Here is a 26,658-nt window from a genome sequence, read left to right on the forward strand (position 1 = left end):
CAGTAGTGCTGACCCAGATGTCGTTCCTCCGGCACATTTGACAACATTGAAGGCAAAACAACCATGTAATATTGCACAGTCACATCGCGATTGCGGTTTCCATAGCAAAACCGATACACTCGTCGCTATTGCCAGCCTTTTTTTTTTTTTTTTTTACCGGGGTCTCTGTGGTAAACAAAAAAAACAAAAAAAAAAAGCGATTTTTTTCGTCGATGGACATTTTGTTTTCCGCTTGAACGGCGCATGAAATAAGTTTTGTTTTTTTTAATACTTGGTGACATTCAGCAGCTGCAGTAGTTGTCTGCCAGTAAATAACAGCATTGAGGTTTTTAACAACAACAAAAAAAAGTGAGAATGAGCTTCTTCAGTTTCGGTCCAAGTGCTGAGATGGAGGTGGTGCTGAAGGACGCGGAGACGCGCAAGAAGGCAGAACACAAGACGGAGGATGGCAAGAAGGAGAAATATTTCCTCTTCTACGACGGCGAGACGGTCGGAGGGAGGGTGGACGTGACGCTGAAGAGCCCCGGGAAGAGACTGGAGCACCAGGGCATCAAGATTGAGTTTGTGGGACAGATTGGTAAGTGTGACCGATATCCAATATTTACAAGGTGATGCAACATGATTGAGTTTGTTCTTTGCCTCAGTCATCTGTTTATCTATAACAGTGTTTTTCAACCTTTTTTTTGAGCAAAGGCAAATTTTTTTCAAAAATTGTTGGATATGACTTTAAAGCAGGGGTAGGGGTCGGGAACCTTTTTGGCTCTCTCAGCCAAATATTTTCAAATATATTTCCGTAAGAGCCATATAATAGTTTTTTTTAACACTGAACACAACTAAACACGTGCATTTTTAAGTAAGACCAACATTTCTAGAGTATAATAGGTCTCTTATTCTTTGAAGCTGACTGTGGAGGGGGTGTGGCCTGCGGGCCTGCAGCGACAGGTGCATAGATAGCCCACCTGGGCCTTGTTATCTAATCACCTGTCGCTCTGTTATAAGCAGCAGCCAGGAGGAGAGACTGGGTTGGGGCTGGAAATACTGTTAATAAAACAATATTGTAACCCTGAAACAGGCTCTCAAGTCAGTGCTTGGGGGTCTGAAGAACCCCCAGGAGGGCAAGCCCCACACTAACCAATAGTAAATAAATAACTTCTTACCATTAACGCAACTTCTTGAACAGGTGCGGTAGAAAACGGATGGATGGATTAAAACTGCATGAAAATGTTTTATATTTTGAACATTATTTTTAATTGATTACAAGTGGAATTATTCATTACTTATCGTGTTAAGCAACGTCAGCTCAGATTTATCAGAGCCAGATGCAGTCATCAAAAGAGCCACATCTGGCTCTAGAGCCATAGGTTCCCTGCCCCTGCTATAATCTCACTAAAACACTAGTAACACAATAAGAGGATAAGGGATTTTCCAGAATTATCCTAGTAAATGTGTCTAATAACATCTGAATCGCTCCCACTGCCCTCGTCTTTTTTTTTCTTTTTCACTAGATGTGGCTCTAGAGTTGCTTAACACGGGGCGGTATAGCTCGGTTGGTAGAGCGGCCGTGCCAGCAACTTGAGGGTTGCAGGTTCGATCCCTGCTTCTGCCATCCTAGTCACTGCCGTTGTGTCCTTGGGCAAGACACTTTACCCACCTGCTCCCAATGCCACCCACACTGGTTTAAATATGTAACTTAAATATTGGGTTTCACAATGGAAAGCGCTTTGAGTACTAGAGAAAAGCGCTATATAAACATAATTCACTTCACTTCACACGATACGTGGTAATCACAGTGTTGAAAATAATGTTCAAAATGTCAAACGTTCTCATGCATTTGAATCCATCCGTCCGTTTCTATCGCACCTGTTCAAGAAGTTGCATTAATAGTCCAAAGCATTTTATTTATTATTGGTTAGCTTCAGAATAGAACAACAATGTTTTTAAAAAGAATAAGAGACGCACACATTTGTTTGTTGTAATCAGGGAAAGTCCAAATGAAAGTTGTAGAATTCTCTTGTTTCTCCTCATTGAGCTAAATTGAATCCTGTCTCTGTTTAATTCCTTGCTGCTTGTCTGTTTAATAGATGTCATCAGTGTTTGAACCCGACAGTTGTATTCGGTGTTAAAAATATTATATGGCTCTCACGGAAATACATTTTAAAATATTTGGCTTTAATGGCTCCCTCAGTCAAAAAGGTTCCCGACCCCTGCTTTAAAGCATAAGCAAGCATGCGTGACTACAGCTCTTGTCTCAAAGTAGGTGTACTGTCACCACCTGTCACATCACACCCTGACTTATTTTCACTTTTTTTTTTTTGCTGTTTTCCTGTGTGTATTGTTTTAGTTCTTATCTTGCGCTTCTATTTTGGTTACTTCTGTTTCGTTGGTATTTTCCTGTAGCAGTTGCATGTCTTCCTTGAGCGTTATTTCCCGTATCTACTTGGTTTTAGCGATCCAAAATATTCAAGATGTTGCTATCATCATGTCATGTTCAAATGTACTTTGTGGACGCTGTCACGCCAAATTTCTTCCCCCCTACAAAAACCTCCCCCCCCCCATTTACTTCCGGGGTCATGATTAATACAGACGTCTTGTTAACGCTATACTATAAAAATATAACGCTATATTATAAAAATATAACGCTATATTATAAAAATACAGACGTTTTGTTAACGCTATATCAGGGGTCGGGAACCTTTTTGGCTGAGAGAGCCAAGAAGCCAAATATTTTAAAATGTATTTACATAAGAGCCATATAATATATTTTTAACACTGAACACAACTAAAAATGTGCATTTTTAATTAAGACCAACATTTCTAGAGTATAATAGGTCTCTTATTCTTTGTAATAACATTGTTATTCTGAAGCTAACTTAGGAGGGGGCGTGGCCTGCGGGTATGCAGCGAAACGGGGTGTTCTCAAAATCAGCGACAGGTGTGTAAATGGCCCACCTGGGCCTTGTTGAAGAACCCCCAAGAGGGCTAGCCCTACACTAACCAATAATAAATAAATTATTTCTTACCCTTAAGGCAACTTTTTGAACAGGTGCGGTAGAAAAAAGGATGGATGGATTCAAATGCATGAGCATTTTTATATTTTTAACGTTATTTTTAACACTGTGATTACAAGTGGAATTATTCATTACTTATTTTGTTAAGTAGTGTCTGCTCAGATTTATCTGAGAGCCAGATGCAGTCATCAAAAGAGCCACATCTGGCTCTAGAGCCATAGGTTCTCTACCCCTGCGCTATATTATTAAAAAAATTAAAAAACAATTTACAAACAAGCTATGGGATGGCGCATTTACTTCCGGGGTCACGTTTCCTCTTATGTCATCCCATAGCTTGTGTTTGTAAATTTTTTTTTAAATTTTTTTTATAATATAGCGTTAACAAAACGTCTGTATTAATCATGACCCCGGGAGTAAATGGGGGGGGGGGTTGTAAGGAGAAGAAATTTGTTGTGACAACGCCATCTTTGCTCAACACGCTGTAAGTCTTTGCGGTCGTCCAGCATTCTGTTTTTGTTTACTTTGTAGCCAGTTCAGTTTTTGTTTTGCTCCCTAAGCTTCAATGCCTTTTCTTAAGGGCACTAACCTTTTGTTTATTTTTAGTTTTAGCATTAGATAGCTTTTTACCTGCAACCTGCCTCCCACTGTCATCTGCAGATTGGGATCACGACAAACCATGTTCCGACATCTACAAAGCAATTATCTACCTGCTGCCACCTACTGATATTGAAGAGTATTGATGAGTTTTTTCTTGAGCCCTGGTATGGGTTCTGAGCCGAGGATGTTGTTGGGGCTTGTGCAGCCCTTTGGGACACTCCTGATCTAGGGCAATATAAGTAAACTTTGATTGATTGATTGATTGAAGAGTATAAAATGTTACTCTGCAGATCTTTAGACAACACAGACACTCAACAACAACAACACATAATTTGCAGATTCTAATTACCGGTTTGCTAAAAATATTTTTACCCCAAATAGGTGAAATTACATAATCTCCCACAGCACACCAGACTGGATCTCACGGCACAATAGTGTGCCGCGGCACTGTGGTTGAAAAACACTGATCTATGAAATAAAGATTATATTCACATGCACTAAAGCAGGGGGCCCCAACCACCGGTCCGGGGACCGTCTCCGATCCGTGACATATTGTTTACCGGATTAAAAATATTTTTTGCAAATAAATAAATAAATGGGTTGTTTTTTATGGTGCTTTTCTACCTTCAAGGTACTCAAAGCGCTTTGACACTACTTCCACATTTACCCATTCACACACACATTCACACACTGATGGAGGGAGCTGCCATGCAAGGCGCTAACCAGCACCCATCAGGAGCAAGGGTGAAGTGTCTTGCTCAAGGATATAACGGACGTGACAAGGTTGGTACTAGGTGGGGATTGAACCAGGGACCCTCGGGTTGCGCACGGCCACTTTCCCACTGCGCCACGTGTTCAAACCAGTAATAATAATCCCCAAATATGCAGTTGTTGACTGTCGGTGCTATCTATAGCTCAGCACAGAGTAACAGTGTAATACTATTCCATATCAGTAGGTGGCAGCAGCAAATTGCTTTGTAGATGTCGGGAACACGGTTTGTGGTGATCACAATATGCAGATGACAGCGAGCAGGTAAAGATATCTAATTCTTAAAGACCTACTGAAATGAGATGTTCTTATTTAAACGGGGATAGCAGGTCCATTCTATGTGTTGTACTTGATCATTTCGCGATATTGCCATATTTTTGCTGAAAGGATTTAGTAGAGAACATCGAGGATAAAGATCCCAACTTTTGGTCGCTAATAAAAAAGCCTTGCCTGTACCAGAAGTCGCAGACGATGATGTCACCGGTGTGAGGTCTCATCACGTCCTCACATTGTTTATAACGGGAGCCTCCAGCAGCAAGAGCTATTCAGACCGGGAAAACGACAATTTCCCCTTCAATTTGAGCGAGGTTGAAATATTTGTGGATGATGATATTGATATTATGTTAGATCCACTCTGGATTGGACTTTCACAAGGTTCCCCACATATGCGGTCCTGTCCAAGGTTTCTCATAGTCATCATTGTCACTGCCACCGACGTCCCATTGGTTTTTCCTTGCCCTTATGCAGGCTCTACTGAGGATGTTGTGGTTTGTGCAGCCCTTTGAGAGACTTGTGATTTAGGGCTATATAAATAAACATTGATTGATTGATAGCGAAGGACTAGAAAAAAAAAAAAAGTTTAAAAAAAAAGGCGATGGCATTGGGACGGATTCAGATGTTTTTAGACACATTTACAAGGATAATTCTGGGAATTCCCTTATCTTTCTATTGTGTTGCTAGTGTTTTACTACAGCCCATTTACCATTTAGTGAGATTAAATAGTACCTGATAGTCGGAGGGGTGTGTCCACGGGTGTCTTGACGCCTGTCTCTGAGGGAAGTCGACAGCAACTGCATGGACAGCGCAAGCTCAGCTGATCTCCGGTAAGAGGCGACATTTTACCACAGTTTTCTCACCGAAACCTGCCGGTTGACAAGTGGTCAGGATCCATGTTCGCTTGACCGATCTGATCCATAGTAAAGCTTCACCTCCGGGAATTTTAAACAAGGAATCACCTTGTGTTTGTGTGGCTAAAAGCTAAAGCTAAAAATTCCCACCTCCATCTTTCTACTTTAACTTCTCCATTATTAATTGAACAAATTGCAAAAGATTCAGCAACACAGATGTCCAGAATACTGTTTAATCGCGCGATGTAAAGAGACTACTTTTAGCCGCAAATGGTGCTACGCCAATATGTCCTCTAAAGTCCATGACATCACAAACACGCGTCAACATTCCGCGGGAAATTTAAAAATGTAATTTAGTAAACTAAAAAGGCCGTATTGGCATGTGTTGCAATGTTAATATTTCATCATTGATATATAAACTATCAGACTGTGTGGTCGGTAGTAGTGGCTTTTAGTGAAGTGAAGTGCATTATATTTATATAGCGCTTTTCTCTAGTGACTCTAAGCGCTTCTACATAGTGAAACCCAATATCTAAGTTACATTTAAACCAGCGTGGGGGGGGCACTGAGAGCAGGTGGGTAAAGTGTCTCGCCCAAGGACACAACGGCACTGACTCGGATGGCGGAAGCGGGGATCGAACCTGGAACCCTCAAGTTGCTGGCACGGCCTCTCTACCAACCGAGCTATACCGCCCAGGTTTAGCAGGCCTTTAACCCTAAAATAAACAAAAGGTGAGTGCCGCTAATAATAATAATAACAATAAACATGTATCATAACCAGATAGACGAGGTTGCCACCTTTAAAGTTAAAGTTAAAGCACCAATGATTGTCACACACATACCTAGGAAGCATTATTGCTGTGGATGGAGGAACGGAGGAGGATGTCAGTGCCAGAACTGGAAAAGCGAGGACCACATTCACTATCCTAACCATATCACTCAAAACCAAACTGCAAATCTTCAACTCAGACGTCAAATCCACCTTACTCTACAGTTCAGAAACCTGGAAGATCACCGCCAACATCCATCCATCCATTTTCTACCGCTTATTCCCTTTTGGGGTCGCGGGGGGCGCTGGCGCCTATCTCAGCTACAATCGGGCGGAAGGCGGGGTACACCCTGGACAAGTCGCCACCTCATCGCAGGGCCAACACAGATAGACAGACAACATTCACACTCACATTCAAACACTAGGGCCAATTTAGTGCCAACATACTCAACAAAATACAGACATTCTTCAACCGCTGCCTCCGTCACCTCCTCGGTATCTACTGGCCTAACACCATCTCCGATGCCAACCTGTGGGACCTCACTAGACAAGACACAATAGAAACACAAATCAGGAGGAGGAACCGGAACTGGATTGGTCACACACTGCGTAGACACAATAGATCAATCACGCTCTAACATGGAACCTCCAATGCAGGGGTCTCAAACATGCGGCCCGCGAGACGTTATTTTAAGCCCGCATTTTAATGTGAAAATTTATTGTTGGTGCGGCTAGTTTTATATGAATGGCGCTTTACAGCGTCATACTTGTAAACCCTCGATTTTTCCGGGAGACTCCCAATCTTCAGTGACCTTCCAAGGGTAATCGTTCTCCCGAATTTAAATGATAAATGATAAATGGGTTGTACTTGTATAGCGCTTTTCTACCTTCAAGGTACTCAAAGCGCTTTGACACTACTTCCACATTTACACATTCACACACTGATGGAGGGAGCATTCACACACACATTCACACACTGATGGAGGGAGCTGCCATGCAAGGCGCCAACCAGCACCCATCAGGAGCAAGGGTGAAGTGTCTTGCTCAGGACACAACGGACGTGACAAGGTTGGTACTAGGTGGGGATTGAACCAGGGCCCCTCGTTTTAGCGCTTCCATGTAGAGTCTAGTATACGCCAGTTTGTAACAAAAATGGCAACAGCAGAGGCTGCATGTGCCTGTAAGAGCCAGTCTGCCCCACAACAAGAGGATGTCTCTGTCGGTCACTGTGGACACAAACACAAAGGCTGTTGCTATGACTTAATCACTATCCATCGTTTTTCTACCTCTTATTCCCTTTTGGGGTCGCGGGGGGCGCTGGCGCCTAACTCAGCTACAATCGGGCGGAAGGCGGCGTACACCCTGGACAATTCGCCACCTCATCGCAGGGCCAACTTAATCACTAATGGCTCCTATACAAAGACTAACCATATTTGTGACGTCACGTGCTTTGATAACAGGCAACCTTTTGTTTAAGGAATTACTAAAATTGCTTTAAGTTAAGTTGGTTATAATGCATTATAAAAAATACTGTAACAAGGAGGCCGCCATATATCAATTGATTTGTAAAAATATGTAATACAAAAAGTAACGGCGACGGCAAAACCATTCTTTGCCGCAAGTGGTTTATAATTTGTTCACTGATAAATGTCATTTTACTACATTAAATGTAAAATAGCAGTTAAATGAAAAAAAACATACTGGTACTCCTGTAAGTGAACGCCATGACCGATGTAGGAAATACCGAAACCTTAACAACTGTATTAAGGGGGCACTGTGGAGACACTGCTATTAGTATCCTCTACAACTTGTACAAACAGCCAAGCCACAAGATGTTTTTGACTTCTGTAGACGTAGTAAGCGACTGCAAGACATAGTTGATCAACAGCCACACAGGTCACACTGAGGGTGGCCGTATAAACAACTTTAACGCTGTTACTAATCTGCGCCACACTGTGAACCCACACCAAACAAAAAAGGCAAACACATTTTTTGGAGAGCATTCGCACCGTAACACAACAGAACAAATACCCAGAATCCCATGCAGCCCAAACTCTTCCAGGCTACAATGGGGGGCGTGGTGTATATTGTAGCCCGGAAGAGTTAGGGCTGCATGGGATTCTGGGTATTTGTTCTGTTGTGTTTATGTTGTGTTATGGTGCGGATGCTCTCCGAAAGATGTGTTTGTTATTCTTGTTTGGTGTGGGTTCACAGTGTGGTGCATATTTGTAACAGTGTTAAAGTTGTTTATACGGCCACCCTCTGTGTGACCTGTGTGGCTGTTGATCAACTATGTCTTGCAGTCGCTTACTATGTCTCTAAAACTGAACTGGTTGCAAAGTAAACAAAAACAGAATGCTGGACGACAGCAAAGACTTACAGGGTATGGCGCAGACGGCGTCCACAAAGTACATCCGAACATGACATGACAATCAACAATGTCCTCGCAAAGAAGGATAGAGACAACTTAAAGATTATTGTTTGCTAAAACAAAGCAGGTGCGGGGTATAGCGCTCAAGGAAGACATGACACTGCTACAGGAAAATACCAACAAAACAGGAAATGCCAAAATAGGAGCGCAAGACAAGAAATAAAACACGAGACACAGAAAAACTTCAAAATAAAACAGGGCGTGATGTGACAGTACACCTACTTTGAGACAAGAGCTATAGTGGTGCATGCTTGGTTATAGTTTGAATTCACATCCAACAATTGCGAGAACAACAGAATTTTAACGCAATCAAATTGTAGGTTTTTTTCAATTTAGAGTAATATGCAGCTGGAGATTGGCTCCAGCACCCCCCGCGACCCCAAAAAGTGACAAGCGGTAGAAAATGGATGGATGCTGTAAAGAACACCGTACAATGTATTGTTATTTTTATTAATTTGATGGGTAGTTTGCTGTAAAGTTAAGTATTTTTATTTAGACAAAAACATGTTTGGAGAATATGATAATATATTGTAATAATTGTTGTAATAAAGTAAAATTTATTTTTTTCTGTCAAAATAAAAAAAAATCAGTTACATTTAGTGAGAAAATTTTAAGTACTTTAATGACATCATTTGCAGGTGTTTGTGGGCCAGATATAATGATGTGACCTAACTCAAAACACTCATATTCCCCTTTGAAATTAATCAATTTAATTGGTTTGTCACTTATCATAACAGCACTATTTTAACATCCAACAGGCCTTTTTGAATAAAAGATAAGAAAAATTGTATAAAAACCACACAATAGAATGTACTACTAACCGCGACAGTAGTTTTATGACGTAACAATAATGTATTAACATTGGGGAAGTGGACTTCAACGCATCCCTTTACACCTACTCACTGGCCTAGTGGTTAGAGTGTCCGCCCTGAGATCAGCAGGTCGTGAGTTCAAACCCCGACCGAGTCATACCAAAGACTATAATAATGGGAGCCATTACCGCCCTGCTTGGCAGTCAGCATTAAGGGTTGGAATTGGGGGTTAAATCACCATAAATGATTCCCGGGCGCGGCACTGCTGCTGCACACTGCTCCCCTCACCTCACCTCCCAGGGGGTGATCAAGGGTGATGGGTCGAATGCAGAGAATAATTTCGCCACATCTAGTATGTGTGTGACAATCATTAACTTTAACTTTAAGCTGCTTTGTCAAACACAGCATCTTTTACATATTTTCATGGATAAATGTGCGCCAATTTAGCACTTGTGGTGGGTGTCTGACTCATTCTGCATATTGCTTCGCCAATTTGGCAGCACGCTCAGTCAGACCTGTGTCTGTAGGAACTTGCTGCAAAAACGATTGTGTCCCAGGTTTTATTACCAGATTTTAAAACTGGAAAATTCGCCGCAAACACAGCTGTCCTTTAAAGTTAAAACAACTAAACCATTTAAAAAGAAATAGTTACTCACATGGGCAGCACGGTGGGACAGGGGTTAGTGCATGTGTCTCACTGTACGAAGGTCCTGAGTGGTCCAGAGTTCAATCCCGGGCCTCGGGATCTTTCTGTGTGGAGTTTGCATGTTCTCCCTCCGGGTACTCTGGCTTCCTCCCACCTCCAAAGACATGCACCTGGGGATAGGCTCCTCCCACCTCCAAAGACATGCACCTGGGGATAGGCCCCTCCCACCTCCAAAGACATGCACCTGGGGATAGGTTGATTGGCAACACTAAATGGTCCCTAGTGTGTGAATGTTGTCTGTCTATCCATGTTGGTCCTGTGATGAGGTGGCGACTTGTCCAGGGTGTACCCCGCCTGCCGTCCGAGTGGGACAAGCGTTAGGAGATGGATGGATGGATGTTACTCACATGAAAATACTGTTGCCTTTTCAGAGCTGTATTACGACAGAGGGAACCACCATGAGTTTGTGTCCCTGGTGAAAGACCTGGCGAGGCCCGGCGAGATGACCCAGTCGCAGACCTTTGACTTTGAGTTCACGCACGTGGAAAAACCTTACGAGTCCTACACAGGCCAGAATGTGAAACTCAGGTAAACGTTCGTCAGCAATCTGAAACTTGATGGCTGTCAGTAACTTAAACACCAAACTGTTGGTGCTGGTTTTCGTTCGTGTGTATTCCATTTTTCTAACCTGATGTGCAGATACTTCCTGCGTGCGACCGTCATACGAAGACTTAACGACATCAGCAAAGAGTTGGACATCGTGGTGCACACGTTGAGCACCTATCCGGAACTCAACTCCTCCATTAAAATGGAAGTTGGCATTGAGGATTGTCTTCACATAGAGTTCGAATACAACAAATCCAAGTAAGGAAATTAACTTGATCTAGCATAATAGTGGGAGAGTCCAGTCCATAGTGGATCTAACATAATAGTGTGAGAGTCCAGTCCATAGTGGATCTAACATAATAGTGTGAGAGTCCAGTCCATAGTGGATCTAACATAATAGTGTGAGAGTCCAGTCCATAGTGGATCTGACATAATAGTGTGAGAGTCCAGTCCATAGTGGATCTAACATAATAGTGTGAGAGTCCAGTCCATAGTGGATCTAACATAATAGTGAGAGTCCAGTCCATAGTGGATCTAACATAATAGTGAGAGTCCAGTCCATAGTAGATCTAATATAATAGTGTGAGAGTCCAGTCCATAGTGGATCTAACATAATAGTGTGAGAGTCCAGTCCATAGTGGATCTAACAAATTAGTGAGAGTCCAGTCCATAGTGGATGTAACATAATAATGTGAGTCCAGTCCATAGTGGATCTAATAGTGTGAGAGTCCCGTCCATAGTAGATCTAGCATAATATTGTGAGAGTCCAGTCCATAGAGGATCTAGCATAATATTGTGAGAGTCCAGTCCATAGTGGATCTAATATAATAGTGTGAGAGTCCGTGAGAGTCCAGTCCATGGTAGATCTAACATAATGAGTCCAGTCCATAGTGGATCTAACATAATAGTGTGAAAGTCCAGTCCATAGTGGATCTAACATATAAATGTGAGAGTCCAGTCCATAGTGGATCTAACATAATAGTGAGTCCAGCCCATAGTGGATCTAACATAATAGTGTGAGAGTCCAGTCCATAGTGGATCCAACATAATAGTGAGAGTCCAGTCCATAGTGGATCTAACATACTAGTGAGTCCAGTCCATAGTAGATCTAGATAATAGTGTGAGAGTCCAGTCCATAGTGCATCTAACATAATAGTGAGAGTCCAGTCCATAGTGGATCCAACATAATATTGTGAGAGTCCAGTCCATAGTGGATTTAATATAATAGTTTAAGAGTCCAGTCCATGGTGGACCTAACATAATAATGAGAGTCTAGTCCATAGTGGATTTAACATAATAGTGAAAGTCCAGTCCATGGTGTCGCTAACATAGTGTGAGAGTCCAGTCCATAGTGGATCTAACATAATAGTGTGAGAGTCCGGTCCATAGTGGATCTAACATAATAGTGTGATAGTCCAGTCCATAGTGGATCTAACATAATAGTAAGAGTCCAGTCCATAGTGGCTCTAACATAATAGTGAGAGTCCAGTCCATAGTGGATCTAACATAATAGTGAGAGTCCAGTCCATAGTGGATCTAACATAATATTGTGAGAGTCCAGTCCATAGTGGCTCTAACATAATAGTGAGAGTCCAGTCCATAGTGGCTCTAACATAATAGTGTGAGAGTCCAGTCCATAGTGGATCTAACATAATAGTGAGAGTCCAGTCCATAGTGGCTCTAACATAATATTGTGAGAGTCCAGTCCATAGTGGCTCTAACATAATAGTGAGAGTCCAGTCCATAGTAGATCTAACATAATAGTGTGAGAGTCCAGTCCATAGTGGATCTAACATAATAGTGAGAGTCCAGTCCATAGTGGATCTAACATAATAGTGAGAGTCCAGTCCATAGTGGATCTAACATAATATTGTGAGAGTCCAGTCCATAGTGGATCTAACATAATAGTGAGAGTCGAGTCCATAGTGGATCTAACACAATATTGTGAGAGTCCAGTCCATAGTGGATCTAACATAGTATTGTGAGAGTCCAGTCCATAGTGGATCTAACATAATACTGTAGTGTGAGAGTCCAGTCCATTGTGGATCTAACATAATAGTGTGAAAGTCCAGTTCACAGTGGATCTAACATAATAGTGTGAGAGTCCAGTCCATAGTGGATCTAACATAATAGTGAGAGTCCAGTCCATAGTGGATCTAAAATAATAGTGAGAGTCCAGTCCATAGTGGCTCTAACATAGTGTGAGAGTCCAGTCCATTGTGGATCTAACATAATAGTAAGACTCCAGTCCATAGTGGATCTAACGTAATAGTGAGAGTCTAGTCCATCGTGGATCTAACTTAATGATAAGAGTCCAGTCCATAGTAGATCTAACATAATAGTGAGAGTTCAGTCCATAGTGAATCTAACATAATAGTGAGAGTCCAGTCCATAGTGGATCTAACATAATAGTGAGAGTTCAGTCCATAGTGGATCTAACATAATAGTGAAAGTCCAGTCCATAGTGGATCTAATATAATAGTGAGAGTCCAGTCCATAGTGGATCTAACATAATAGTGAGAGTCCAGTCCATAGTGGCTCTAACATAATATTGTGAGAGTCCAGTCCATAGTGGCTCTAACATAATAGTGAGAGTCCAGTCCATAGTAGATCTAACATAATAGTGTGAGAGTCCAGTCCATAGTGGATCTAACATAATATTGTTAGAGTCCAGTCCATAGTGGATCTAACATAATAGTGAGAGTCCAGTCCATAGTGGATCTAACACAATATTGTGAGAGTCCAGTCCATAGTGGATCTAACATAGTATTGTGAGAGTCCAGTCCATAGTGGATCTAACATAATACTGTAGTGTGAGAGTCCAGTCCATTGTGGATCTAACATAATAGTGTGAAAGTCCAGTTCACAGTGGATCTAACATAATAGTGTGAGAGTCCAGTCCATAGTGGATCCAACATAATAGTGAGAGTCCAGTTCATAGTGGATCTAAAATAATAGTGAGAGTCCAGTCCATAGTGGCTCTAACATAGTGTGAGAGTCCAGTCCATTGAGGATCTAACATAATAGTAAGAGTCCAGTCCATAGTGGATCTAACATAATAGTGAGAGTCCAGTCCATCGTGGATCTAACATAATAATAAGAGTCCAGTCCATAGTGGATCTAATATAATAGTAAGAGTCCAGTCCATAGTGGATCTAACATAATAGTGAGAGTTCAGTCCATAGTGGATCTAACATAATAGTGAAAGTCCAGTCCATAGTGGATCTAACATAATATTGAATAATGTGTACTAGTAATTTGATTTAGTAATGATAATAGTAATCCAATACTTCTTCTGCGTGACACGCCCCCTCCCCCAACAGATATCACCTGAAAGACGTCATTGTGGGCAAAATCTACTTCCTGCTTGTAAGGATTAAGATAAAGCACATGGAGATTGACATCATTAAACGTGAAACAACAGGCACGGGCCCCAGCGTGTACCACGAAAATGACACCATCGCCAAGTACGAGATTATGGACGGCGCGCCAGTCAGGGGTAAGTGATCAAAAGAAATGTTCATTTTCATCCATAAAACTCTTTTTATAAATTAAGGCTATCAAAAACAGTACCGTATTTTTCTGATTATAAGTCGCAGTTTTTTTTCATAGTTTGGCCGGGGGTGCGACTTATACTCTGGAGCGATTTATGTGTGAAATTATTAACAAATTACCGTAAAATATCAAATATTATTTATCTCATTCACGTAAGAGACTGGGCGTATATCAGCAATCGTCACACACTCATGTCAACCAATAATTTTGGGCAGAGGCGGGTCATGTCAGAAGTGTTTTGTTACAAAAAAAAAAAGATGCTACCTGCTACTGCTGCCGTACCTATGAAAATGGATCATTTCAACATTGGCGGTAACTTATAAAAACTGAGTTACCGCCTATGGATTGAACTTTCACAGTATCATGTTAGACCCGCTCGACATCCATTGCTTTCGGTCCCCTAGAGGGGGGGGGGGGTTGCCCACATCTGAGGTCCTCTCCAAGGTTTCTCATAGTCAGCATTGTCACTGGCGTCCCACTGGATGTGAATTCTCCCTGCCCACTGGGTGTGAGTTTTCCTTGCCCTTTTGTGGGTTCTTCCGAGGATGTTGTAGTCGTAATGATTTGTGCAGTCCTTTGAGACATTTGTGATTTGGGGCTATATAAACATTGATTGATTGATTGATTGAGAAGGGCTGAACAAAAATGGCACAGAAAAGGAAATCATTTACTGCTGGAAGTAGTGAAATATGCAGCAGAAAACGGCAATCGAGCAGCAGAAATAAAGTTTGGAGTAAGCGAGAAACTTGTAAGGGTGGGGCGAAAAGCGCAGGCTACTCTTACTAAAATGAAGAAAATTAGTTGTTTGGAAGCGACATCGAGGAAGAAGATTTCATGGGATTTATGGATTAGTAGTGACAGATTGTTTGGTAAAGGTATAGCATGTTCTATTTAGGGACGGCGTGGCGCAGTGGAAGAGTGGCCGTGCGCGACCCGAGGGTCCCTGGTTCAATCCCCACCTAGTACCAACCTCGTCACGTCCGTTGTGTCCTGAGCAAGACACTTCACCCTTGCTCCTGATGGGTGCTGGTTAGCGCCTTGCATGGCAGCTCCCTCCATCAGTGTGTGAATGTGTATGTGAATGGGTAAATGTGGAAGTAGTGTCAAAGCGCTTTGAGTACCTTGAAGGTAGAAAAGCGCTATACAAGTACAACCCATTTATCATTTATTTATATGTTATAGTTATTTGAATGACTCTTACCATAATATGTTAGGTTAACATAGCAGTTGGTTATTTATGCCTCATATAACGTACACTTATTCAGCCTGTTGTTCACTATTCTTGATTTATTTTAAATTGCCTTTCAAATGTCTATTCTTGCTGTTGGGTTTTATCAAATAAATTTCCCCCAAAAATGCGATTTATACGTTAGTGCGACTTATATGTTTTTTTCCTTCTTAATTATGCATATCCGGCCGATGCGATTTATACTCCAGGGCGATTTATAATCCGAAAAATACGGTAAATTAACTCATGTGATTAGACACAAAAATGATCGCATGAATCATGTATATATGCAGATTATCCATCCATCCATTTTCTACCGCTTATTCCCTTTTGGGGTTGCGGGGGGCGCTGGTGCCTATCTCAGCTACAATCGGGCGGAAGGCGGGGTACACCCTGGACAAGTCGCCACCTCATCGCAGGGCCAACACAGATAGACAGACAACATTCACACTCACATTCACGCACTAGGGCCAATTTAGTGTTGCCAATCAACCTATCCCCAGGTGCACGTCTTTGGAGGTGGGAGGAAGCCGGAGTACCCGAAGGGAACCCACGCATTCACGAGGAGAACATGCAAACTCCACACAGAAAGATCCCGAGCCTGGATTTGAACCCAGGACTGCAGGACCTTCGTATTGTGAAGCAGACGCACTAACCCCTCTTCCACCGTGAAGCCCTATATGCAGATTAATCAGGCAATTTATTTTGACCGTACAATCCAGTGCTTCTCAAATATGTTCTGTTGCCCCCTCCCCACTAAGAAAAATAAAATAATCTGCCCTCCCACTCTTCAATGTAACTCTAAATGGTATAATTTGTCTATAAAACTTTTACAACTACACATCTGCCTAACAAATACTTGCCAACCCTCCCGATTTTCCCGGGAGACTCCCGAATGTCAGCGAAGTGAAGTGAATTATATTTATATAGCGCTTTTCTCAAGTGACTCAAAGCGCTTTACATAGTGACACCCAATATCTAAGTTACATTTAAAGCAGTGTGGGTGGCACTGGGAGCAGGTGGGTAAAGTGTCTTGCCCAAGGACACAACGGCAGTGACTAGGATGGAACAAGCGGGAATCGAACCTGCAACCCTCAAATTGCTGGCACGGCCACTCTACCAACCGAGCTATGCCATCCACAGTGCCCCTCCCGGGGCAACCATTCTCCCGTATTTCTCCCAATTTCCACCCGGACAACAATAGTCACCTGAAAAGGAGACTATTATATATATCCCTGTTATCCATAGCTTTATCTATAACCCATAAAGTAGGCACATCTGGATTCCGATCACGCATTGCTTCAAAACTACAGCAAGTAGTAATGTCCAAAAACATACAGGGATGAAGTAGAAGAAGAGACATGGCGACGAGTAAGAAGAAGTACGCTTGCATGTTCCAAAATGATTGGAAAAAATAATTTCAGTCCATCCAGGTCAGCTTGAAGGGGAAGGGCTATGTTGCCTGCACATTTTGGAAATCAGACCTCTCTTGAAGACGGTGGACGAACGGATATACTCATTCATGAACGGATTAATTATATATATATTAGGGGTGTAACGGTACGTGTATTTGTATTGAACCGTTTCGGTTCGGTTCAGAGGTGTACCGAACGAGTTTCCACACGGACATATTAAGTAGCGTACCGCATGTTGTGTAAACAATGCACACCAAGGCACAACACAAGGCATGCTAGCACCGACCGGGCCGCGATAGACTGACCACAAGTCCTCTTTTTACCGGATATGTCCTCTTTTGCGGGGCTGTCCGGGTGGAGTTTCTTAAATGCCTCAAACGTCCGGCATTTTAAGTTGTGGTTGCGTGTATTTTCAATGTACGTTTAGGGTTAAGAAGGGGTTAAAAACAAAAGTGGTGCGCGCAGCAGCCTTAGTGAGGGAGGGGCAGAGACAGAGAGAGCGAGAGAGTTATGAGAGATGCGTGGTTTGCGGTCTCATCCGCGGATAAACCGCGGGTCGGGCGGGTGACATGACGAAAAAACGAAAAAATAGATTTTAATTAGAATCAGGCAGGTGGCGGTTGAACCATTCGGAAATATTTGAGATACATGGTTCAGGAATCGGTATCCTTTACCATTCAAAGAGCCATTTAGGACCCGTGTAACAAAGCGAAGATGATAATAGGAGACGCCAACATTCTCTAGAATGACTGCCGGCAGTCACCCAGTTAATGAGTATTAGGGCGTGCTATGAAGCCATTGCCTTTGACGCCTTTTACAGCATGTGCGAACTGCTTGTCAGTCCAGCAACATGTTCTGTGAGGCTTCCCTGACACACGCACACGACTGCAAGGCATACTGGGTGACAGAGTACACTAATGGTTGTGACATAAACAATTTTAAAACTCTTAGTAATATGCGCCACGCTGTGAAGCCACACCAAACAGGAATGACAAACACATTTCGGGAGAACATCCTCCCAGTAACACAACATAAACGCAACACAACAAATACCCAGAATCCTTTGCATCCATGAAACTTCCTGACTATTTTATACACCCCGCTAGCAGCAAACCCCGCCAACCCCCCGTGCGTCGGTAAGGTGGGCGGGGTTAGTGGCACGAGGGTGTAAAATATATTCAGGTTGTGTCACGGATGCAAAGGATTATGGGTATTTTTTGTGTTGCGTTTATGTTGTGTTACTGTGAGGATGTTCTCCCGAAATGTGTTTTGTCCATCTTGTTTGGTGTGGCTTCACAATGTGGCGCATATTAGTAGGAGTGTTAAAGTTGTTTATATCACAACCATCAGTGTACTCTGAGTCACCCAGTATGCCTTTCAATCTTGTACGTGTGATTACGGAAGCTGCATACAACATGTTGCTGGACTAACAATCGGTTTGTACATGTTGTTGAAGGTGTCAAAGGAAATGGCTTCACAGTACGCCCTTATTCTTGTCATCAGGATGAATACCATTGGATAATCGCGAGAACGTAAGCGGCTCCCATTGTCTTCTTTACTCTGTGAAACGGGTTTAAATAGCTCTTTGAATGGTAAAGGTGGCCAACCTCTGATGTAAATCAACGGTCGGGTGGCGGGCGGATGCGGTTCTGATAAAATGTAGGTTCGGGTGGCCGGCGGGTGGATGACGACTTTGGTGATGCGCGGATAGGCAATTATGTCATCCGCAACCGCATCTCTAGTCTCCAGGCTCTGCTTTTTACCCATTGATTTATGAGATATTATTTTTTATTATCTATAGCAGGGAGTCAAAAAAGTGTGCCCTGGAAGCAATTTGCAGCCCACAGTTAATTTTTTAAAGGCCGACGGCACATTCTAAAAATACCATTAATATAAACAAAAACAAAAGTGAAATAAAAAAGCTTAAAAGGCTAAACAATATTTTGCATCAAAATCAAAGTTATCATGAATTATTGACCTATTTAAGGTTCCGATTACTTCAAATCAAATATTCCACTAAGAAAAATATTTTTGGTGGAAGATTTTGCAAATTTGGTAATTAATAACCCAAAAAATATATATTTTGTTGTTTTCTTACCGTACCGAAAATGAACCGAACAGTGACCTCGAACTGAGGTACGTACCAAACCGAAATTTGTGTGTACCGTTACACCCCTAATATATATATATATATATATTTATATCGTATTTCCTTGAATTGCTGCAGGGCATATAGTATGCGCCTGCCTTGAATTACTGCCGGGTCAAACTCGCTCCGCAAAATAATGCGCATGCTTAGTATTACCGCCTGGTCAAACTCGTGACGTCACGAGTGACACTTCCCCTTTTCATCATTTTCAAAACGGAGGAGGCTGATTTCAATACCGGTAATTTGAAATCGCATACAGGGAAGATTAAGAGCTATTCAGTAGGATTTAAGGTCCAAGCTTACATCACACTCAAATTTTTACTGCATACCTTTGGAAAGTGCCAGAGTGAGAAGAGGTTTTAAATTAATTAGTGCCCAGGAAATACTAACGATTCTGTTTTCATTCAATACATAGGATATCAGCAGGATCTACCCCAGTCTGCTGACATGCTGGCAGAGTAGTAGATTTAAAAAAAAATAAAAGCTTTTATAATTGTTAAGGACAAAGTTTTATCAACTGATTGCAATAATGTAAATTTGTTTTAACTATTAAACGAACCAAAAATATGACTTATTTTGTCTTTGTGAAAACATTGGACACAGTGTGTTGTCAAGCTTATGAGATGCGATGCAAGTGTAAGCCACTGTGACACTATTGTTCTTTTTATTTTTATAAATGTCTAATGATAATGTCAATGAGGGATTTTTAATCACTGCTATGCTGAAATTATAACTAATATTGATACTGTTGTTGATAATATTCATTTTTGTTTGACTACTTTTGGTTTGTTTTGTGTCGTGTTTGTGTCTCCTCTCAATTGCTCTGTTTATTGCAGTTCTGAGTTTTGCTTGGTCAGGTTTGGTTTTTGGTTCTCGCCCGGAAAAGGGTGGAGTGCCATTTCCAGGTTGGGGAGGAGACCCTGCCCCAAGTGGAGGAGTTCAAGTACCTCGGAGTCTTGTTCACGAGTGAGGGAAGAGTGGATCGTGAGATCGACAGGCGGATCGGTGCGGCGTCTTCAGTAATGCGGACATTGTACCGATCCGTTGTGGTGAAGGAGCTGAGCCGGAAGGCAAAGCTCTCAATTTACTGGTCGATCTACGTTCCCATCCTCACCTATGGTCATGAGCTTTGGGTCATGACCGAAAGGATAAGATCACGGGTACAAGCGGCCGAAATGAGTTTCCTCCGCCGTGTGGCGGGTCTCTCCCTTAGAGATAGGGTGAGAAGCTCTGCCATCCGGGAGGAACTCAAAGTAAAGCCGCTGCTCCTTCACATCGAGAGGAGCCAGATGAGGTGGTTCGGGCATCTGGTCAGGATGCGACCCGAACGCCTCCCTAGGGAGGTGTTTAGGGCACGTCCAATTGGTATGAGGCCACGGGGAAGACCCAGGACACGTTGGGAAGACTATGTCTCCCGACTGGCCTGGGAACGCCTCGGGATCCCCCGGGAAGAGCTAGACGAAGTGGCTAGGGAAAGGGAAGTCTGGGTTTCCCTGCTTAGGCTGTTGTCCCCGCGACCCGACCTCGGATAAGCGGAAGAAGATGGATGGATGGATATATATATATATATATATATATATATATATATAAACGATTCTGTATTAATTCAATACATAGGATTTCAGCAGGATCTACCCCAGTCTGCTGACATGCTAGCAAAGTACGTAGTAGATTTAAAAAATAAAAAGCTTTTATAATTCTAAAGGACAATGTTTTATCAACTGATTGCAATAATGTTTTAACTATTAAACGAACCAAAAATATGACTTATTTTATCTTTGTGAAAATATTGGACACAGAGTGTTGTCAAGCTTATGAGATGCGATGCAAGCGTAAACCACTGTGACACTGTTCTTTTTTTTAAACTTTAATAAATGTTTAATGATAATGTCAATGAGGGATTTTTAATCACTGCTATGCTGAAATTATAACTACTATTGATACTGTTGTTGTTAATATCAATTTTTGTTTCACTACTTTTGGTTTGTTCTGTGTGGTGTTTGTGTCTCCTCTCAATTGCTCTGTTTATTGCAGTTCTGAGTGTTGCTGGGTCAGGTTCGGTTTTGGAATTGGATTGCTTTGTTATGGTGTTGCTGTGTAGTACTTTGTTAAATTAAGAACCGATTCTGAATCGCACCGTTGTATTCTTATTATTTAAAGTAAATAGTCCCCTTCCATAAAATGTAAATGAACTTAAACAGCATTTAGGCTCCTATAGTTACCTAAACGGCTGTTCAGTGCATACATCAGTGCAAGACTCAGACTGGTGTGCTCGCTGGCAAATTTTACTTCAAAATACACCGTGACTCGGCTTTAGATAAAACCAAATAGGTAAATAAATGCAGTGCACTCAAGTTAAACACTTTCACAAAATTCCTCTATGACATTCTGACAATAAAGTTGCATTTCTGTCTAAATATTGGGATCTTTAAGTTCTATTAAAGTATGCAAGCAAGTATTAACCCGTGATTAATCCAAATTCAGAACAGTGGTTCTTTTGTTATAAAAAAAACGTTTTTTTTTGGCAGCACTATTATAATTACAGAAGATGTGGAAGCCTCTTTGACACTGAGGTGATATTTTTCCCAGGAGAGTCCATCCCTATCCGGCTGTTTCTGGCCGGCTACGATCTGACTCCCACCATGCGAGACATCAACAAAAAGTTCTCAGTGCGCTACTACCTGAACCTGGTGCTGATTGACGAGGAGGAGAGGCGCTACTTCAAACAGCAGGTGAGCAGTATTTACAGCAACATGTATCTTCCTGGGACGTCAAAAAAACAGACATTTCTGCTTGAATAACCATCATGAAACAAATCAGAAAAACAAGGATGTTTGCCATGTGATGAAAACGCTTAAATCAGCGTTTCATTTGCCCAGCTGAGCAAGTGGGTCACAGAACATTTGTTTAAATATTTTTTTACTCACGAGTTCCAGATTGGTAACGCACATGTGCAACCATCAACAGAGATCATGCTGACGTGGGATGACTCACTCCTAATTTAAATAGTCATCTTTTGAAAATACAAATCTCTGTTTTTTAACAACATGCATGTGCTGCTGGACCTTTTTTGTAATACAAACCCCGTTTCCATATGAGTTGGGAAATTGTTTTAGATGTAAATATAAACGCAATACAATGATTTGCAAATCCATTTCAACCCATATTCAATTAAATGCACTACAAAGACAAGATATTTGATGTTCAAACTCATAAACTTGTTTTTTTTTTCAAATAATTAACTTAGAATTTCATGGCTGCAACACGTGCCAAAGTAGTTGGGAAAGGGCATGTTCACCACTGTGTTACATCAGCACCTTTTCTTTTAACAACACTCAAACGTTTGGGAACTGAGGAAACTAATTGTTGAAGCTTTGACAGTGGAATTCTTTCCCATTTTTGTTTTATGTAGAGCTTCAGTCGTTCAACAGTCCGGGGTCTCCGCTGTCGTATTTTACGCTTCATAATGTGCCACACATTTTCGATTGTAGACAGGTCTGGACTGCAGGCGGGCCAGGAAAGTACCCACACTCTTTTTTTACGAAGCCACGCTGTTGTAACACGTGCTAAATGTGGCTTGGCATTGTCTTGCTGAAATAAGCAGGGGTGTCTATGAAAAAGACGGCGCTTAGATGGCAGCATATGTTGTTCCAAAACCTGTATGTACCTTTCAGCATTAATGGTGCCTTCACAAATTTATAAGTTGGGCACTAATGCACCCCCATACCATCACAGATGCTGGCTTTTGATAAAAGTCTGGATGGTTCGCTTCCCCTTTGGTCCAGATGACACAATGTCGAATATTTCCAAAAACAATTTGAAATGTGGACTCGTCAGAGCACAGAACACTTTCCCACCAGATGATCTTGGGCCCAGAGAAGCCGGCGGCGTTTCTGGATGTTGTTGATAAATGGCTTTTGCTTTGCATAGTAGAGCTTTAACTAGCAGTTGTAGCGACGAAATGTATTTAGTGACAGTGGTTTTCTGAAGTGTTCCTGAGCCCATGTAGTGATATCCTTTAGAGATTGATGTCGGTTTTTGATACAGTACCGTCTGAGGGATCGAAGGTTACGGTCATTCAATGTTGGTTTCCGGCCATGCCGCTTACGTGGAGTGTTTTTTTTCAGATTCTCTGAACCTTTTGATGTTATTATGGACCGTAAATGTTGAAATCCCTACATTTCTTGCAATTGCACTTTGAGAAACGTTGTTCTTAAACTGTTTGACTATTTGCACACACAGTTGTGGACAAAGGGGTGTACCTCGCCCCATCCTTTCTTGTAAAGGCTGAGCATTTTTTGGGAAGCTGTTTTTATACCCAATCATGGCACCCACCTGTTCCCAATTAGCCTGCACACCTGTGGGATGGTCCAAATAAGTGTTTGATGAGCATTCCTTTATTTTATAAGTATTTATTGACACATTTCCCAACTTCTTTGTCACGTGTTGCTGGCATCAAATTCTGAAGTTAATGATTATTTGCAAAAAAATAAAAGTTTATGAGTTTGAACATCAAATATGTTGTCTTTGTAGCATATTCAACTGAATATGGGTTGAAAATTATTTGCAAATTATTGTATTCCGTTTATATTTACATCTAACACAATTTCCCAACTCATATGGAAACAGGGTTTGTATATCCAAGATCTAACAGTTCATTGGACGCACAAATGAACAAAAGTTTTGGGACAAGTAGAATGACACCTACAGGACTATGGTAAGCTTACTAATGATGGACCTGAGAGCGACCTTTTTGGCTGACCACTCTGTTCTAGGTTATCAAAAAGGTACTTAAAAGGCTTCTTCCGAACAAAACTCATCTATGCATGCCGTTATGGAACAGTGCGCTGGTACAGAAAAGGGCCATGAATTGATTAACGTGGACCCCGAATTAAATGAGTTGAAAAACTTATTGGGGTGTTACCATTTAGTGGTCAATTGTACAGAATATGTACTGTACTGTGCAATATACTAATAAAAGTTTAATTCAATCAATCAACCAATGATCCCTGGGGGAAATTCAGCACCACAGTATGCTCGCAATAAACAGACACTTTGGTATTTTTTACATGTGAATAGCATAAACAGTCTATTATACAGCATTATTCACATGTGAATAGCATGAACTGTCTATTATACAGCATTATTCACATGTGAATAGCATAAACAGTCTATTATACAGCATTATTCACATGTGAATAACAAATACAGTCTATTATACAGCATTATTCACATGTGAATAACATAGTCTATTATACAGCATTATTCACATGTGAATAATATAAATACAGTCTATTATATGGCATTATTCACATGTGAATAGCATAAACAGTCTATTATACAGCATTATTCACATGTGAATAATATAAATACAGTCTATTATATGGCATTATTCACGTGTGAATAACAAACAGTTTATTATACAGCATTTGTCATGTCTGTTGATCATGTTTTTGTTTGGCCATGTGCTGTTTGTTTTTTGGACACTCACTTCCTGTTTTTGCACTTCCTTGTTTGTTTTGTTTCCATGACTACCCATTAGTTTTCACCTGTCCTTATGTCACGCACCTGTCTCACGTAATCACCACAGCATTATTTAAACCTGTGGTCGCCAGGTAGTCAGCCTGGCGACTTTACCTTCACCCACGTCATGCCATGCTACCTCAGTCACTCATGCCGATCCATAGTTTTGCTTCTTGTCATGCCACGTAAGTTTTGTTTATTAATGCCACAGTTAGTGTCTTTTGTTTTTTGGTTCATAGTTCTGCCTTTGTGCTAGTCTTTTGTTTTTATTAGTCAAGTTTGTTCTCCGCCATTGTGCGCGCCTTTTGTTTGCTTCTTTTATTGTAGTTTGTTAGTGTTTTTAATAAATATGTACTTACAATCACGTCTTACCTGCACCAACTTTCCTTTGCCTTCCGGAAAAACAAACCCCATAGTCCACGTATTGACAGCAATATTCACATTTGATAACATAAACACAGTCTATTATACAGCATAATCCACATGTGAATAATACAAATAGTCTATTATACATTCAAGTACAGTCAAAAAAGGAACACATGCATTATACAGTCTGATGACTGTCGATATGAAGGACTTCCCATGTCGTTGCGTTTTGGGAGTCTGAGCCTTCCACTGAATGCGCTCATTCTCTCTTTCAAGGAAACAGACAATTTTTTTTTTGTCGTTGTTTAGTGAAACCACACTAAACAACGACAAACATTTACTCAACAGCCATACATGTCACACTCAGGGTGGCAGCATGAACAATGTGACCACTGTCATACACATGTGCCATATGGTGAAACCACACTAAACAACAATGACAAACACATTTTGGAAGAATATTTGCACCGCAACACAACATAAACTCTACTTTACCATGAATTGATTAACGTGGACCCCGACTTAAACAAGTTGAAAAACGTATTCGGGTGTTACCATTAAGTGGTTAATTGTACGAAATATGTACTGTACTGTGCAATCTACTAATAAAAGTTTCAATCAATCAATCAAAAAGCCTTGGAAGCATAATTGTCCGAAAGAAAACAAAGACTCAAGATTCATGGATCTCGCCCAACAAATGAATTGATTTAAAAATTGCCTCCCCAGGCTGGATGTAGTACAACAGAGGACCGAGTTATTTTTTCATCCTGTCTTTACTTTGGCTTTCCAGGAGATCACAATGTGGAGGAAAGGAGACGTGGTGAGGAAGAGCATGTCCCACCAGGCCGCCATCGCCTCCCAGCGGTACGAGGGCTCGGCCGCTTCAGAGAGCGCTTTGGAACAGTGTGCAAAGGAGGACAGCGGGTAGAGCCGCCTCCGGGAGACTGGATTGGGGTCCCTGTGGTGTAGCATCTGGCCAAGCAGCTGTTCAAAAGGAGGAATAAAAGGGAGCCTGACCTCCGAATTGGACTATGAAAAATGGAGCGTTCCGAGGTGGCTTCAGGCTGCTGGTTTTCGCCTTCCTTTAACCATTTTTGTTGTTTCTCCACAGGAATCAAACTAATTCACAAGTGTTCAACCTCACAGATTTTAAAGCTAACGCCATTCCGTGTATTTGTGTAACGCTTAAACGGCTTCGACGAGCAGCATTCCAGTTTGAAGGAGCTCATTCCTAGCGACGTCCTTTGGTAATCTGAAATGCACTGTTGAATAACGGAACAGGGCCACACCTTTAGGATCTGTACATGAGAGCAGTTGGATCCTGCATTAACCTGACCTCAGCATTCCAATGACATTTAGCGGCCATGTCATGTTTGGCTGATCTGTTTTATTGTTTTATATATATATATATAAACCAATGTTAGACACTTTTGTTTGTCAAATTTGCTTCTAAAACAGGATTTTAGTCTTTTAAGAAGAAGAGTTACAATGTAATTATATATATTTTGCAAAGCGCTTACAAACTGTTACTCATTCCCAATTGTCAAATAAATTGATGCCGAATAAAATAAACATTTTAAGTGTTTTCCCCCCCCCCACTTTTAAAACATTTTAAATGACTGAATAAATAACGATATACAATATTCACGCCAAGTTT

At 41.4% G+C, this 26,658-nt stretch overlaps 2 protein-coding genes across 2 annotated transcripts in view; one reads left to right on the forward strand and one right to left on the reverse strand.

The window, feature by feature from the left end:
* Positions 1-26,648, forward strand: LOC133537172 (vacuolar protein sorting-associated protein 26B-like). Its single transcript, XM_061878085.1, has 6 exons — positions 1-577; positions 10,591-10,747; positions 10,859-11,023; positions 14,089-14,264; positions 21,702-21,844; positions 25,792-26,648. Exons 1-6 carry the CDS (start codon positions 355-357, stop codon positions 25,927-25,929), a joined length of 1,002 nt encoding a protein of 333 aa, XP_061734069.1. The 5' UTR covers positions 1-354; the 3' UTR covers positions 25,930-26,648.
* thyn1 (thymocyte nuclear protein 1) overlaps positions 1-26,658 on the reverse strand; it is a 157,237-nt gene that overhangs the window by 111,279 nt on the left and 19,300 nt on the right. The gene's annotated exons all lie outside the window — the stretch shown is intronic.

Source organism: Nerophis ophidion, linkage group LG18, assembly GCF_033978795.1.
Source record: "Nerophis ophidion isolate RoL-2023_Sa linkage group LG18, RoL_Noph_v1.0, whole genome shotgun sequence".
Taxonomy (NCBI): domain Eukaryota; kingdom Metazoa; phylum Chordata; class Actinopteri; order Syngnathiformes; family Syngnathidae; genus Nerophis; species Nerophis ophidion.

Coding starts and splice junctions, on each gene's coding strand:
- LOC133537172 (XM_061878085.1), top strand. CDS start 355: ATGAGCTTCTTCAGTTTCGGTCCAAGTGCTGAGATGGAGGTGGTGCTG. Junction 10,748..10,858: donor GGCCAGAATGTGAAACTCAG/GTAAACGTTCGT, acceptor CCTGATGTGCAG/ATACTTCCTGCGTGCGACCG. Junction 14,265..21,701: donor GGACGGCGCGCCAGTCAGGG/GTAAGTGATCAA, acceptor TATTTTTCCCAG/GAGAGTCCATCCCTATCCGG.